The sequence below is a fragment of the Antedon mediterranea genome, chromosome 2 (genome assembly GCF_964355755.1).
Source record: "Antedon mediterranea chromosome 2, ecAntMedi1.1, whole genome shotgun sequence".
NCBI classification, from domain to species: Eukaryota; Metazoa; Echinodermata; class Crinoidea; order Comatulida; family Antedonidae; genus Antedon; species Antedon mediterranea.
This window is the reverse complement of record NC_092671.1, coordinates 23,359,303-23,375,734: the sequence shown is the minus strand read 5'-3', so window position 1 is coordinate 23,375,734 and position 16,432 is coordinate 23,359,303. Positions and strand designations below refer to the sequence as shown.

The 16,432-nt window shown below is 35.8% G+C and overlaps 1 protein-coding gene and 1 pseudogene across 1 annotated transcript; one reads left to right on the top strand and one right to left on the bottom strand.

Moving 5' to 3' along the window:
- The first annotated feature begins 5,963 nt into the window (after positions 1 to 5,963).
- LOC140039368 (uncharacterized) lies at positions 5,964 to 7,007 on the top strand (annotated as a pseudogene).
- A 40-nt stretch (positions 7,008 to 7,047) lies between these two features.
- Positions 7,048 to 8,915, bottom strand: LOC140039779 (uncharacterized). Its single transcript, XM_072085382.1, has 3 exons — positions 8,881 to 8,915; positions 8,187 to 8,406; positions 7,048 to 7,753 (listed from the first exon to the last, which is right to left on the bottom strand). Exons 2-3 carry the CDS (start codon positions 8,278 to 8,280, stop codon positions 7,503 to 7,505), a joined length of 345 nt encoding a protein of 114 aa, XP_071941483.1. The 5' UTR covers positions 8,281 to 8,406; positions 8,881 to 8,915; the 3' UTR covers positions 7,048 to 7,502.
- Positions 8,916 to 16,432: the final 7,517 nt, after the last annotated feature.

The window sequence follows — 16,432 nt, the reverse complement described above, 5'->3', positions numbered from 1 at the left end:
AAAAATATGTGTCTCTCCATCCACCCCAACCCCCTCCCCTCTCTCGATCTCTTTTTTTAGATTATTAATTGCTAAATATATGCAAAACGATGGGTCTTAGCTCAAAATGACATTTCCAATTGAATTCTGACAAAATATTTTGTTAGAGCAAATATAAATGTGTATATTCTAAACAATTTGACACCAAACTGAACTTTTTAGGACAAATAGTTACCGAGATATTGACATATTCAAACATTAGAGGTCAAGGGTAAAAAAAGCTTGATTTATGGTAATTTTTTGAAAAAAGTTTCTATTAGACTAAATATTAGATTTATTTTCTTAACATTTTGAGCCCATTCTCAAATCTCTGAAATTGCGTGTTATTGAGATATTAGGCAATCAAGGTCAAAGGTCAAACTGAAAAATAAAGCCTTTGCGGCCATTTTTGTACAATTATTTTCATTATAGCGAATATAAATATATATCTTCCAAGCATTTTGAAAAAAAAATAAATGTCAAATGTCCCTGCGTTGTCAAGATATGGCGATTTTTAGTTATATAATAGAAAAATATAAAAATTGAGGTCAGAGGTCACAGAGGTCCAATCAGATTTCCAGTAACTTTGTTTTGGCATCTCCACACTATACTCTACCAAACTGCTATACTGAAAAATTTGTATCCAGTCTGGTAACATCCCACCCCTTTTTCTCCCCTTAGGGACTGGACTACACAAGTTCTAACTACAAAGTCCTGCCCACTGGAGGTTGGTCTAACCTGAGATGATTCGCATGGAAGAGCGTCATCCTCTTAAGTTTGGCCTTGATGACCTTTGCGCAGGCTACCTAGAATTCTCAAGGGCCATTAAATATTCAGTTTCAACTTTTAGATTTTATGTGGTTTGAGACTTTGTTGAGCATTTTTTAAATGTGTATAGGCCTACTACAGTACATAATATTAATATTTTATCAAAGATAAGAACAATAATGCAATATACATTGAGATATAAATGATGTAAAATAAACCATAAAGATTAATACAATAAACTACAAATAGCCAATTTTTAAGTTTTAATGGAAAAAAATGAATGACTTATGAAAAAACCCTAAAATAAACATAACAATAACCAATTTAAATTAATACACATTAAACAGTTTTATCATCATGTAAATAATTATCTTAAATTAAAAATGAAAGATATACAAATTGAATATAATATGTTTCCTTTTTTCTTATCACTCTTGAAAAGTATGTTATCTGTTATCTGCCAGAGTCAAATGTTCTGACCCTTTCCTTCATTTGTTTAGCTCTCCTGATGTTACTCTGATACTTTTTTTCGTAAATGCTACAAATAGGCCTAAGTGTGTATGTTTTTTACCCTGCCACTGTTTTAGTACAACACAATTGTGTGTACCCTGCCACTGTTTTGTATCCTTGCCACCGTTTTTGTATCCCTGCAATCTTCTTTTTTTCCCAGACTACTTTGTATACAACACAAGTTTTTGTATCCTAGACCACTGCTTGGTCGTACCGTCTTTATTGTTTTTGTACCCTGACACCGTTTTTGTTCCCTGCCACTGTTTTTGTACCCTGCCACCGTTTTTGTACCCTGCTACTGTTTTTGTACCATGCCCCAGTTTTTGTACCCAGCTGCCACGTGTTTGTACCCTGCCACTGTTTTTGTACCCTGTCTCTGTTTTTGTACCCTGCCACTGTTTTTGTACCCTGCTACTGTTTTTGTACCCAGCTGCCTTCGATTTTGTACCCTTCCACCAGGGGCGTCCAGCCTTTAAAACACTGCCTGACATATAAAGATATTTTAAGTCATTTTGTGAAAGATATAATTTCCCATTATTCATAAATGGAATATCACAACCACTAAGTATTTATTGCTGTATAAGGTCAGCAATCAGATTTCCCGCGAACTATTGTATAAAATCAGTGACGCTGTTTTTGTACACTGCCACCGTTTTTGTACCCTGCAACCGTTTTTGTACCCTGCCACTGTTTTTGTACCCAGCTGCCACTGTGTTTGTACCCAGCTGCCATCGTTTTTGTACCCAGCTGCCATCGTTTTTGTACCCTGCCACCGTTTTTGTACCCTGCCACTGTTTTTGTACCCTGCCACCATTTTTGTATCATGCCACCGTTTTTATACCCTGCCACTGTTTTTGTACCCAGCTGCTATCGTTTTTGTACACTGCCACCGTTTTTGTACCCTTCCACCGTGTTTGTACCCTCCACTGTTTTTGTACCCTGCTCATTTTTTTGTACCCAACTGCCATCGATGTTGTACTCTGCCACCGTTTTTGTACCCTGCCACTGTTTTTGTACCCTGCCACTGTTTTTGTACCCATCTGCCATCGTTTTTGTACCCTGCCACCGTTTTTGTACCCTGCCACTGTTTTTGTACCCTGCCACTGTTTTTGTACCCATCTGCCATCGTTTTTGTACCCTGCCATCGTTTTTGTACCCTGCCACCGTTTTTGTACCCTGCCACTATTTGTGTACCCTGCCACTGTTTTTGTACCCTGCCACTGTTTTTGTACCCATCTGCCATCGTTTTTGTACCCTGCCACCGTTTTTGTACCCTGCCACTGTTTTTGTACCCTGCCACCATTTTTGTATCCTGCCATCGTTTTTGTACCCTGCCACTGTTTTTGTACCCTGCCACTGTTTTTGTACCCATCTGCCATCGTTTTTGTACCCTGCCACCGTTTTTGTACCCTGCCACTGTTTTTGTATCCAGCTGCCATCTATTTTGTACCCTGTCACCGTTTTTGTACCCTGCCACCGTTTTTGTACCCTGCTACTGTTTTTGTACCCAGCTGCCATCGATTTTGTACCCTTCCACTGTTTTTGTACCTTGCTCATTTTTTTGTACCCAACTGCCATTGATGTTGTACCCTGCCACCGTTTTTGTACCCTGCCACTGTTTTTGTACCCAGCTGCCATCGTTTTTGTACTCTTCCCCCGTTTTTGTACCCTGCCACCGTTTTTGTACCCTGCCACTATTTTTGTACCCTGCCACTGTTTTTGTACCCATCTGCCATCGTTTTTGTACCCTGCCACCGTTTTTGTACCCGGCCACCGTTTTTGTACCCTGCTACTGTTTTTGTACCCAGCTGCCATCTATTTTGTACCCTGTCACCGTTTTTGTACCCTGTCACCGTTTTTGTACCCTGCTACTGTTTTTGTACCCAGCTGCCATCGATTTTGTACCCTTCCACCAGGGGCGTCCAGCCTTTAAAACACTGCCTGACATACAAAGATATTTTAAGTCATTTTGTGAAAGATATAATTTCCCATTAAATTTCATAAATGGAATATCACAACCACTAAGTATTTATTCCTGTATAAGGTCAGCAATCAGATTTCCTGCGAACTGTTGTATAAAATCAGTGACGCTGTTTTTGTACACTGCCACCGTTTTTGTACCCTGCCACCGTTTTTGTACCCTGACACTGTTTTTGTACCCAGCTGCCACTGTTTTTGTACCCAGCTGCCACTGTTTTTGTACCCAGCTGCCATCGTTTTTGTACCCAGCTGCCATCGTTTTTGTACCCTGCCACCGTTTTTGTACCCTGCCACTGTTTTTGTACCCTGCCACCATTTTTGTATCCTGCCATCGTTTTTGTACCCTGCCACTGTTTTTGTACCCAGCTGCTATCATTTTTGTACACTGCCACCGTTTTTGTACCCTGCCACCGTTTTTGTACCCTCCACTGTTTTTGTACCCTGCTCATTTTTTGTACCCAACTGCCATCGATGTTGTACCCTGCCACCGTTTTTGTACCCTGCCACTGTTTTTGTACCCAGCTGCCATCGTTTTTGTACCCTGCCACCGTTTTTGTACCCTGCCACTATTTTTGTACCCTGCCACTGTTTTTGTACCCATCTGCCATCATTTTTGTACCCTGCCACCGTTTTTGTACCCTGCCACCGTTTTTGTACCCTGCCACTGTTTTTGTACCATGCCACTGTTTTTGTACCCTGCCACTGTTTTTGTACCCTGCCACTGTTTTTGTACCCAGATGCCATCTATTTTGTACCCTGTCACCGTTTTTGTACCCTGCCACCGTTTTTGTACCCTGCTACTGTTTTTGTACCCAGCTGCCATCGATTTTGTACCCTTCCACCAGGGGCGTCCAGCCTTTAAAACACTGCCTGACATACAAAGATATTTTAAGTCATTTTGTGAAAGATATAACTTTCCCATTAAATTTCATAAATGGAATATCACAACCACTAAGTATTTATTCCTGTATAAGGTCAGCAATCAGATTTCCCGCGAACTATTGTATAAAATCAGTGACGCTGTGTTTTTTTACACTGCCACCGTTTTTGTACCCTGCAACCGTTTTTGTACCCTGCCACTGTTTTTGTACCCAGCTGCCATCGTTTTTGTACCCTGCCATCTATTTTGTACCCTGTCACCGTTTTTGTACCCTGCCACTGTTTTTGTACCCTGCTACTGTTTTTGTACCCAGCTGCCATCGATTTTGTACCCTGCCACTGTTTTTATACCCTGCCACCGTTTTTGTACCCAGTCAATGTTTTTGTACAAAACAATTTTTTTTTTTAACAAAGGTCTTGTACCCAGAAACTGTTTTTGTATCCTGCCACTGTTTTTCCTGTTATTGTATTTTAATGTTGTCATCGTTTTATAACAATTTTATACAATGTAAAATAGAACAAAATACATGATAATTGCAAATAAATATAATTTCAATTTCAATTTAATTGACATGTTGAGGGGATAGGTCATCCACTGATTCAGTGGATGCCAAACGTAACGCTAAAGTAGCCTGGTCCGCGTAATGATTAATTAAAGTACATTTGGCTTATTTATTGTCTTATTATCAATAAAAACCTATTTTTATACACATAAACGTCTAATTAGTCATAAAACTACGGAAAAATACGAAAGCCTATTAGGGCCAACAACAAAATAATATTGCTTTCACAAATTCGAAATAACGAATTCTTAATTCGTTTTTTCGAATTATTAATTCGTTATTTCGAATTTATTTAAGTAATTTGAAATTTCGAATTAATAATTCGAAATTTCGAATTATTAATTCGAAATTTCGAATTATTTATTTCGTTATTTCAAATTATTAATTCGAAATTTCGAATTATTAATTCGAAATTTCGAATTAGTAATTCGTTATTTCGAATAGTAATTCGTTATTTCGAATTAATAATTCGAAATTTCGAATTAATAATTCGAAATTTCGAATTAGTAATTCGTTATTTCGAATTAACAATTCGAAATTTTGAATTAATAATTCGAAATTTCAAATTAGTAATTCGAAATTTCAAATTAGTAATTCGTTAATTCAAATTTTTAATTCGTTATTTCGAATTAATAATTCGAAATTTCGAATTAATAATTAGAAATTTCAAATTAGTAATTCGTTATTTCGAATTAATAATTCGACCTCTGCCCTTTCTAAAGACATCCCAACCATCCCGGCTAATGCAATCTGGTCATCATGCGTCCTGAAAACCATTGGATTAATACAGTATTTCTATCGTAGCTTAAATTATCAAGAGATTATTTAAATGTTAGCAGAAGATCATGATATTTTGATAAGTAAACGGACATTAAAGCGAAGGCTGAAAAAAATGTGCCTTAGTCGAAGAAAACGGCATTCTGACGAACTGGAAGTCGCTGCGTTCATTGAAAGCCAATTACAGACGTCAGATGCTACATGGGTACAGGTGGATGCACATTCGTTGCACACAAAATGGATTAAACATAGATAAAGAGACGGTCAGAATAATTTTAAACCTTCTTGACCCAGAGGGTGTCGAAGCAAGAAGGAGACTACGACTACACAGAAGAATTTATCATGTACCTGGCCCAAACTATATCTGGCATATCGACTCGTACGACAAACTTAAGCCATACGGCATTTGTATAAATTATGGCTGTATAGACGGATTCTCTAGACACATTATATGGCTAGAAGCTTACTAGCAGCAATCCAAAAGTTATAGCCGGCTATTACGTAAATTCTGTTCGCCAAAAAATGGGTTGTCCAAAGTCTATTAGAACAGATTTCGGAACTGAAAATTCTATTGTTGGTCCAATGCAACAATTTCTTTGTAATGAGAACAGCAGTTTTATACAAGGAACAAGTTAACATAATCAACGAATTGAGAGTTGGTGGGGCATTCTCAGAAAACACTTTACTCAGTTTTGGATGGACGCCTTTAAACAACTAAAGAATGACGGTAGATATGATGGAGGTCTTATAGACAAGTCTTTATTACAATTTTGTTTTATGAAAATTATCCAGGTAAGCAGTACAGCAATTACATTGTGTGCTATGCATTATAGTCCCCAAGTACGACAATTATAATAATAATTTGGGCTTTCGCAACAATTTGAAAAGCAAGCCTAGAATTAAACCACTCCTCTTTTATTTACGATATTGTTTTTTTTTTCACGGTCTAAACTGTCATTAAACTATTTGTTTTTACTGTACTGTATTATATTTGCCTTTTTTTAAAGGATGAACTGGACACGGTTGCAAATGAGTGGAATGCCCATCGCATCTCAAAATCTAGAAATAGCCATGGTTCGTTTGGACGCCCGACATTGATGTACAATGTACCATACTTATTCGAGGGACAAGAGTGTATTATTCCCGTTGATGTGGCTAAAGTTGAAGTTTGTGAAAGTGAATCCATCTTCAAAAGCCAGATTCCATGCGATAAGGACGTGTTCGACTTATGTTCCATATTCTTCGAAGAAAGGCAGCTATCGATGCCGAAAACATGTGATGAAGGTTTGCAGTTATACAGCAGTCTTAGAAATATGTTTCTTGACGTCATCTGATCAAATGCCACAGCAAGCACGTGATATCACATTATCATGTTATAAATCGGTTTTTTTTATTAATTAATTGTCGCTGTGATATTATTTCCAATACAAAGTTAGAACAATTGCAACGAACACATGTAATGAATACAATATAAACAATTATATTTATATTATTATGTTCAGTTGGTGATGATCAGACAGAATTGTGTTATGTAGCTGTACAATAGAGTACAACAGATGTAATTTAACAACAAGATTTTGTTTATTGAAACTTTAATAACAGTATTTTATTTCTGAAACAATTACAAAACTGTTGGCTACTAAAACTTGATCATAATTTAAAGATATACTGTTCCCCTGAAAAAATATTTTTTTAATTGTTTTGTTGAATATGTTATTTTAATGTCACATAATAGTTATTCACTTTCACAAAAAATGGGTCTGAAAACAAATTATTTACCTAAGAAAACTGTAATTTAAATCAAATGAATGGTCGAATTGGCTGGAAGACAATGAGTTTTGGGGTAATTTAACTGTTTAACTGTTTTGTCTTTCTATATGTGAAATAATTTTTTTTTCTCGTTTTTTTTTCTTATGGAAACAACTTCATTAAAACTGCAAAATGGCCTATTCAAAGTTCGATTTAAAAAAATCTTTATTCTTCATGATTTTGGGGGACAATACATCTTTAAAGTTTTCCAAAACCCTTGCCATTTATGATGGCTTCCTCCATTAGAGTTGTGAATTCCAGTGGATCGTCATATCCACGGGGGAGGTGTAAATCCAACCCACATGTACTGGCTGTCGGGTAACCTCTCATCTTTCGCTCCTTACTAAAAAAAATTATATGTATCTGGTTGCTAAAACCAAGAGGGGGAATTGAGTCAGCACCAGTAACAAATGTTAGGAAGTCTCCAAGGGATGTCTTGGTCTTTTTATCTAAAATGCATAAAAATAAAAATGTTAAACATTATGAAATAAAATATGTATACTTTTTTCGTCTACCTTTCATCGCTCTTATTGGCATACTTTCGTTTTGGTACAAGGAATAACAAATAGGGTATAGCGGTATAGTTCTTCAAGGTAAAGTTTGTTCGTGAATACACACAACCTTGTTTCTCTCTCGAAGGGCTATATTATATAACTGTAAGGAAATACGGTATTGTATCGTTTCGTTTCGAGCCCTGTTTGGGGGTATTTAATTTTACTTTGGATATTCATTCTCAGCCCGAAGGATTTGTCAGCCGTGTATAAAATCTGTCAGGGGGGGGGGGTATCTCAACACCCTCCCCTCCCCCTGCATGTAACGCCCCATCTCTAGAGTTTACTTTAGTTTACATTAAAATAAAGATATAAATACTGTATACAATACCTTCCGACTCTTGTAAGAAAACCTCCAGACAATACACTGTGTCTTCCTCTTGACTTCGTATATTGGAGCCTGCCTCTGAATATTCAACTGTCATTAGTGTCTTTAGTACTTGCCGTGTCAGTCCTTTCCCCTCCAGAGTAAAAGTGGAACAAATTGGTTTGGGTAATCTCTTACGTTTTCCCAAAGTACTCCCAATCCTTCAGTGAACTGTCGGATTTCACTACCGGTATGTGTTTTAGATTAGGAGAAAATGAATGCACCATGTAAATTATAATCACAATTAAAAAATAAAATGTGTTCACATTCATACGACCTGTACAATAATTCCAAGCCTTGATTTAAAGTTCAGCAATTTTACAGAAGAATCACCCAGAGCAGCCGTCAACCGACAAATAAAAACCAAAGGAGAATTTCATTTGGATGGATTTCGATGGATTTTCCTTCACGATGCTTTTAAATGCTAATGCCAAAATGTTTCTCCTGTCCTGAACTTAACCCTTGTGATTTACCTTAAGGAAATATGCATAATGATACCGTACTATTTCTTGGATTAAAAAGGGCTAGTAACTAATTGTTTACATGACGTAACCCATGGAGGCCTATTTGCCAGTGTAATATCTATATCTAGTTTACCCGCGTCTAACACTGAATAACCATGTGCTTAAAATATATTATCATTATTAGGCCACGTTACCTGTAAAACAAAAAATGCTTTAACAGACTTGACACGACTTGTTGTTTTTGATTGAAATCCCAGTTATACAACGTCATGACTCCTTGATCTGCCGCCCAATCCGATAATTCATGTGAAATAGTACGGTACTCATCCGTCGTTTGGCAATTTGCAATCTGGATAAAAAGATACTGTAATCAAATACTTTACAAATATACAAAAATTAAATACAAATTCATCGTAAGCCTATTAGGCCTAAACGTGTGATAAAAGACAATGTAGGTCTACACGTTTTGCCGCGTGTATTATAGGCCTATTAGGTTTGGGTTAAATAAGTTGATTGAGGTTACTGTAGGCCTACGTGTTTTAAAAAATAATCAGACCGTAAATAACAAAATTTATGTTAAAAAAATGTAAAAGAAAAATTGTATTAATTTAACTTTAGCTATTTTAATAGTAAAAGTTAAATTAATAACATTTCTTGTCCCATTTAAAAATGTTATAAATATAAAAGTCCGGCAGGTAACGTATAGAATATTTTAACATAACAAATATTCCCATAAGTTATTTGATGCCTTGTTAGAATGGTAAACAAAAATCACTTGCCTTTGCTATCTTGCCTCGGACATCTATGTCACACACACTATTAACGTCCGGAAATCCATTTGACTTTAACCCACACATTAGCTTGAAAAGCTCTGGTTGCAAAGTTGGTAAGCCCGGAAGATCATGTGAAAAGATACAAAAGGTTTGATGATGTAGTTAGGTGCGTATTAGGATGAGATGCAATATTCGACATTGCTGCCGGGTCACAGCCTGTACATAGGGCCTGTGGGATCATAACATAGGGGGGTAAAAATGCATTTATTCATGTGAAGCGATACAAGGATAAACTTTTTTGGATATCATTCGCAGTGGGCTACTAATGATTACATCACCAATGACAGCAACTTTATCCTGTACGGGGCGGCAAACAGCAACATTTGAGGGCCACGCCCAAATGGGTTTATTCATGTGAAGCGATACAAGGTTGAATCTTGTTTTAATGGCAGCAGTACATATTGGGGATGACAAAAACACCAATGACAGCAACTTTATTCTGTACATAAGCTCAGACAGCAGCCCTAAAGGTCCGCAGTTTCCCCCTATTCGGCTATATAGGCTAATCGGCGCGTATGTCGTCTTATGGCGTTCAGCTGAGTTAGAAATACGTGATACGGACTCGGACTGACAATAAATTATAAATCATAAATTACACTCATAATGATCGACACCGGTACCTATTATTGTACATTATTATTGTAACTCGATTTAAATATTGTTTTTAATTAGTTTAATAGTGATATGTCTATATGAAAGAAGGCAACGAAATTTAAATTTGCAACATTTTTTAACATAACATAACATAATAGTAAAGTAAATAATAGTTCGAATTCAACATAATCACTTAGAGAATTTGTAAGGTATAGATTAGACTATCGATTGCACACTATTACTGTATTTTTAACTCAATTTAAATTTTAAAAAAGTAACCGTTTTCATGTGAATTAGACTGATAAAAACCAACAAAAAACTTAATCTGCCAACATTTTAAACATTGTTACTTGTCCATAATGGATCAACTACCGGTACTGTATCGATTACTGCACATTGTTTTACTTTAACTGAACCAAAGTCAAACTTTTAATTGTTACTGTACTAACATTAGACAGTGATATCTGATAAAAGGCAACATTAATTAATATAATAATACTGAACCAAATTAAATATCGTTACTTATCCACAATGGATCAACTACTGTATTGATTATTGGACATTATTTCACTAACTAACATAAAAAAGTGATATCTGATAAAACGCAACAAACTGAATCGAATTAAATATCGTTACTTATCCATAATGGATCGACTACTGTATTGATTACTGCACATTATTTTACTATAACTGCCCAAGTCAAATTTAAAATTGTTACTGTACTAACATTAGACAGTGATATCTGCAACATACTCAGGACCAAATTAAATATCGTTACTTATCCATAATGTATCAATTATTGCACATTATTTTACTATAACTGCCCAAGTCAAATTTAAAATTGTTACACTAATAACACTGGACCAAATTAAATATCGTTATCTCTAACTGAACCCAGGTCGAATATTTTACATGCAGTGTAACTACCGACACACTGTAAAAGCACAATTGAGCAAAGACATCGAGGTTACTGGCTGTATCTATATATAAATTATGGTTAATTCTGACATAGGCGAGCACAATGCAAAAACTTCGGTACAAATCTCCGCCTTGGATACCTACCTTATCTATCCGAGATGTACCGCGAAACGTAGATTTGATAACATTAGTGTGCACGCCGACGCTATTGTTCCATATTTATATCTTAGGAAGATATTATAAAGAGTTTTTTAACAACATTTATGATTTCAACATTGGATTTTCCTCTCAATTTCAATTCTTCCCGGTCAAAGTAATTTCCGGGTTTAAGATAAGTTCACCTTAGGCCCTGTTCAGACCCATGGCGTTAGACCGTTTTAGCGTACAACGTTACTATCAAGGTCACGTTACAAACCGCAGAGAAAAAAACGAGGTGTTCAGACCCATAGCGTACGATTATCGTTACAACGGAAGTACGTCATCCAGGTTGTTTCTAGTTGCATATTCATGTGCTCTTACCCACGTGTTTTCATCATTATTTCCACTGTATATAGGCCTAGATCTCAGCCCTACAATTATGACAAAATTTGCCGTAAATAAAACATACCTCTGCTAAAACGGTCTAACGCCATGGGTCTGAACAGGGCCTGGCCCTGTTCAGACCCATGGCGTTAGACCGTGGCCCTGTTCAGACCCATGGCGTTAGACCGTTTTAGCGTACGACGCTAAAAGAATGTGTGTCTGAACAGTTGGGGATTAGCGTACAACGCGTCGTACAACGGTTGTAGCGTTGTAGTGGAAAACGGATGATAGTACCGTTTTAGCGTACGACGCTACTGTAAGTCAACGTTGTATCCAATCAGAACGTTTCCTGTTATGACGCGAAACAAGGTTTGACCTAGGCTGACATCTTGTATCGTCAATGTGTGAGATGGATTTCAATAACAAAAAGGCCAGAATAAATAAGGCCTAACTACACTACAAATACAACTGTTACAAAGGCTACAAACTATTATCAACTGATTACCATTATATTTTCTAACAAATGACATAAATACATGCACCTTGTATTTAAACATAGGGACTACGATCCCATCCGCTTTTAGGCCTAGTAGGCCTAGAGCCATTCACGCATTTCATTCAAGCTAAAAACTAGCGTGGGACATCAAGTCACTCATTCATACAAGGCAGACTAGACTGGACAAGTTTAATGCTGAAAACCCCCTAACTCCTAAAAAAAATCGGTAAACAAACAAGGGGAGCTGTGTCCCTTTTATTAGCAAGTTAAGGGTTATTTTCAACCGAATGGACCAAAGAATATATATCTTTGACTGGACTGGATAGACTAATCACAATCATTTTTTTCTTCATCATTACGAGGCCTGCTTTATTTTCGTAACACAAGAGCCTGGGGAAAATGTTTTTTACTACAAAATAAAAACAATAGAAACAGAAATTTGGCTTTACTATATTTTTCTTAAATAAATGCTGAGGTATGTTTTATTTACGGCAAATTTTGTCATAATTGTAGGGCTGAGATCTAGGCCTATATACAGTGGAAATAATGATGAAAACACGTGGGTAAGAGCACATGAATATGCAACTAGAAACAACCTGGATGACGTACTTCCGTTGTAACGATAATCGTACGCTATGGGTCTGAACACCTCGTTTTTTTCTCTGCGGTTTGTAACGTGACCTTGATAGTAACGTTGTACGCTAAAACGGTCTAACGCCATGGGTCTGAACAGGGCCTTAGTTTCAAATATTTTCTCTCTTTTATACACAAGGGAGCAGTTAAAGACCCCTTCCCTGCAATTTTGGACGTTTTTTGGAAAATAATACATATATATCACTTTAAAAACATTAAACCATGTCATTCCTTGTCTTAAATGTACGTTTTATGGTAAATTATGATAAAAAGTGAGAAACAATGCACTACCTAAGTAGCTCGCGGCGATCGACCTCTCGTGGACGGTCTTAGGCCTAGCCTAGCTAGGCTTAGTTTTGTAGGCCTAGCTGGTAAACATCGGTAACGTACGAACATCGTACGCGAGCTATATACCTAGCCTGACGTTGTATAGTTGCTGCATTAATTGTCTTTCTATTTTTGCCAGACTCCGTTGATACAAATTGGGGAAAACCCGGTATTTTCGCTGAAAAGTTAGGAGTCTTCCATTTGTTTTGGCCTCACGATCGATCGAAAAGTGGGCGAATTACAGGTGAAAAACAAAAATATCAATCCGCGCGCAATGCATTTTGGGATTTATAGCGGGCCGCTATAATTATTAGAATCGACTTATTTTTCACATTTTTAACCGTTTAAAGACGAAAAAAGTTATCGCAATAGGACCATATAGTATTATTTTTACATTAAATATAGTTTGTGATCTTAAGTTAGATCTAAAAAACGTAGGGAATGGGGCTTTAAAATAATAGATTTGACCCTATAAAGGTGACTGGAAACAGGCACTTTCCATCAATCAATTTACAGTGTCCCTTTGAAAGACGAAAAAAAAAATGGCCATTAATCATAGCCATTTCAGTTTTTTGTTTATTTTAAAACATACCACACGTGTGTGAAGGTACAGTAGTTAAATAATAGGAATTATACTGCAAATTAATAAAGATCAAATTAAATATACGCCATAAAGAATCAGAATATATTGTGGGAATAGTATTATAAAATTACATAGGGAGATTTGATAAGACATTTTTCGAGTGAAATCCCGATAGCTGAGTTTTATTGAGTAAGCTTGCAGGAATAACTGTAGGCTATCTTCCTGTGTCCCGTTAGGACCGAGATGTCTGCCCATGTTGCAAGCCGTAATGTCTTGGGCCCACTCTGTCACGGCAGTTAGTTTCAAAAGATGATTAAATTAAATAATGTATTAATAATTATTAGGATGGTATTCATTTGAATAAACGCCTCTCCAATAAAACATCACTTTGAATAATAACCCCCCCCCCCCCCCCACAACCCAACTATCTAATAAACGTCCATCTATTTATAATAACACAATTATACTATTTGTAGTAGAATTCACCGCACTGTTATCTGCAATTTACCAAGCATTTGTTATTCTTTTTTACCACTTTTCATAATTATCTATGAGAGGATTTCATTTGATTATAAATGTTACCATATTATTAGAACTAAAAAATTTAACATATATCCCTCGAATAAGCACCTCCCTCAAATGACCTCCGCCTCCCCAAAGGGCCCTACCAAACAATAAAAACTATACTTTAAAATGTTATTAATCATCTAAAACACTGTGAAACAAAGTAGTTTAGTTTTACGAATGTCAAGCCTTTTCAATAATGGTAACCGACAGAAAATGTATAAGGAGAACATTATCATTCCGAGAACCATCGTCTACACTTCCTAGAGGGGGAGCGAGCGAAGCGAGCTCACCCTCTAGTGCATTAAATAACTGAATATTGTACATTCATCATATTCCATTGTTACTAGCTAAACAGAATACATGATATAATAAAACCAATAGGGGCTATTGGATTTTCTTTTACATGATTTGTGACAGCGTCATTTATAAATTTGATTATATCACACTGTAATGATACTGGATTTTACCGCAACGGCAAGTCAATCCCATTTTACATATTATTTAGTGAAGGACAAGAAACATGTTGCTGTATTGCGATCGCTTTGTGGTGACAGGATGGACAAACCCGCAGTCACTGCCTATGTATGCAAGATATATGGGTTTAAAAGCATGAACAGTATTAATGAGGCGGTGAGGCCAGGTACCAATCGCTTCGCAAAATGATAACTGGAAAGAAGAAATTCAAGAAGATCAACTGTTCGTCATTGCCACCATGTGAAATCACAATCACCCAGCATCTGTTGAGGGCAAATTATGTATATCTATTATGTGGAGACACGCTCATACTCCTCAGCCAACACAAAACCTACACCCACTAAACTATGGATGGGTTGATAATGGTGATGGAAGGAATGTACCTAAATGGTTTGAAGGAAATGCTCTACCAGATACGTTGACTAGTGATCCACACTCGGAACAAAGTTCTTGATACTTATGCAGGAATATTGGAACAAAGTTATGATGAAGAACTTGAAATAATAGATTTTGAAGCTGAAATCGATGATGACCAACCTTGGAGTGATGACAGAGAAAGTGACTGTGATGATGACGAATAGATAAACTCAAAAGATTATGCATTACGGCTGATTTAATAGTTTTTAATCGTTTACATAAAACATTTGAGAGTTTTGAAGTAAATATTTTATAATATATCAAATGTAAATACTGAACTATTTGATCCATAGATAGTGTTCAGTGCAATAATAAATACAGTAGTCGATCAATTGTGGATAAGTAATGATATTTAATTTTGTCCAGTATTATTAATGTTGCCTTTTATCAGATATCACTGTATAATGTTAGTACAGTAACAATTTTAAATTTGACTTAGGCAGTTATAGTAAAATAATGTGCAATAATCGGTACAGTAGTCGATCTATTATGGATAAGTAACGATATTTAATTTGGTCCTGAGTATGCATTTTATCAGATATCACTGTATAATGTTAGTACAGTAACAATTTTAAATTTGACTTGGGCAGTTATAGTAAAATAATGTGCAATAATCGATACAGTAGTCGATCCATTATGGATAAGTAACGATATTTAATTTGGTCCTGAGTATGTTGCATTTTATCAGATATCACTGTCTAATGTTAGTACAGTAACAATTTTATATTTGACTAGGGCAGTTATAGTAAAATAATGTGCAGTAATCAATACAGTAGTCGATCCATTATGGATAAGTAACGATATTTAATTCGATTCAGTTTGTTGCGTTTTATCAGATATCACTTTCTTATGTTAGTTAGTAAATAATGTGCAATAATCAATACAGTAGTCGATCCATTGTGGATAAGTAACGATATTTAATTTGGTTCAGTATTATTAATATTAATTAATGTTGCCTTTTATCAGATATCACTGTCTAATGTTAGTACAGTAACAATTAAAAATTTTACTTTGTTTCAGTTAAAGTAAAACAATGTGCAGTAATCGATACAGTAGTCGATCAATTATGGACAAGTAACGATGTTTAAAATGTTGGCAGATTAAGTTATTTGTTGGTTTTTATCAGTCTAATTCACATGAAAACGGTTACGTTTTTTTATTTAAATTGAGTTAAAAATACATTAATAGTGTGCAATCGATAGTCTAATCTATACCTTACCAATTCTCTAAGTGATTATGTTGAATTCGAACTATTATTTACTTTACTATTATGTTATGTTATGTTAAAAAATGTTGCAAATTTAGATTTTGTTGCCTTTTTTCATATAGACATATCACTAGTGTCTAGTGTGTAATTAAAACAATATTTAAATGGAGTTATA

Excerpts from the sequence above, each read along its gene's own strand:
- LOC140039779 (XM_072085382.1), bottom strand. The coding sequence starts at position 8,280 with ATGACAGTTGAATATTCAGAGGCAGGCTCCAATATACGAAGTCAAGAG. Across the intron at positions 7,754-8,186 it reads TTTCTTACAAGAGTCGGAAG|ATAAAAAGACCAAGACATCC; the intron begins GTATTGTATACA and ends TATGCATTTTAG.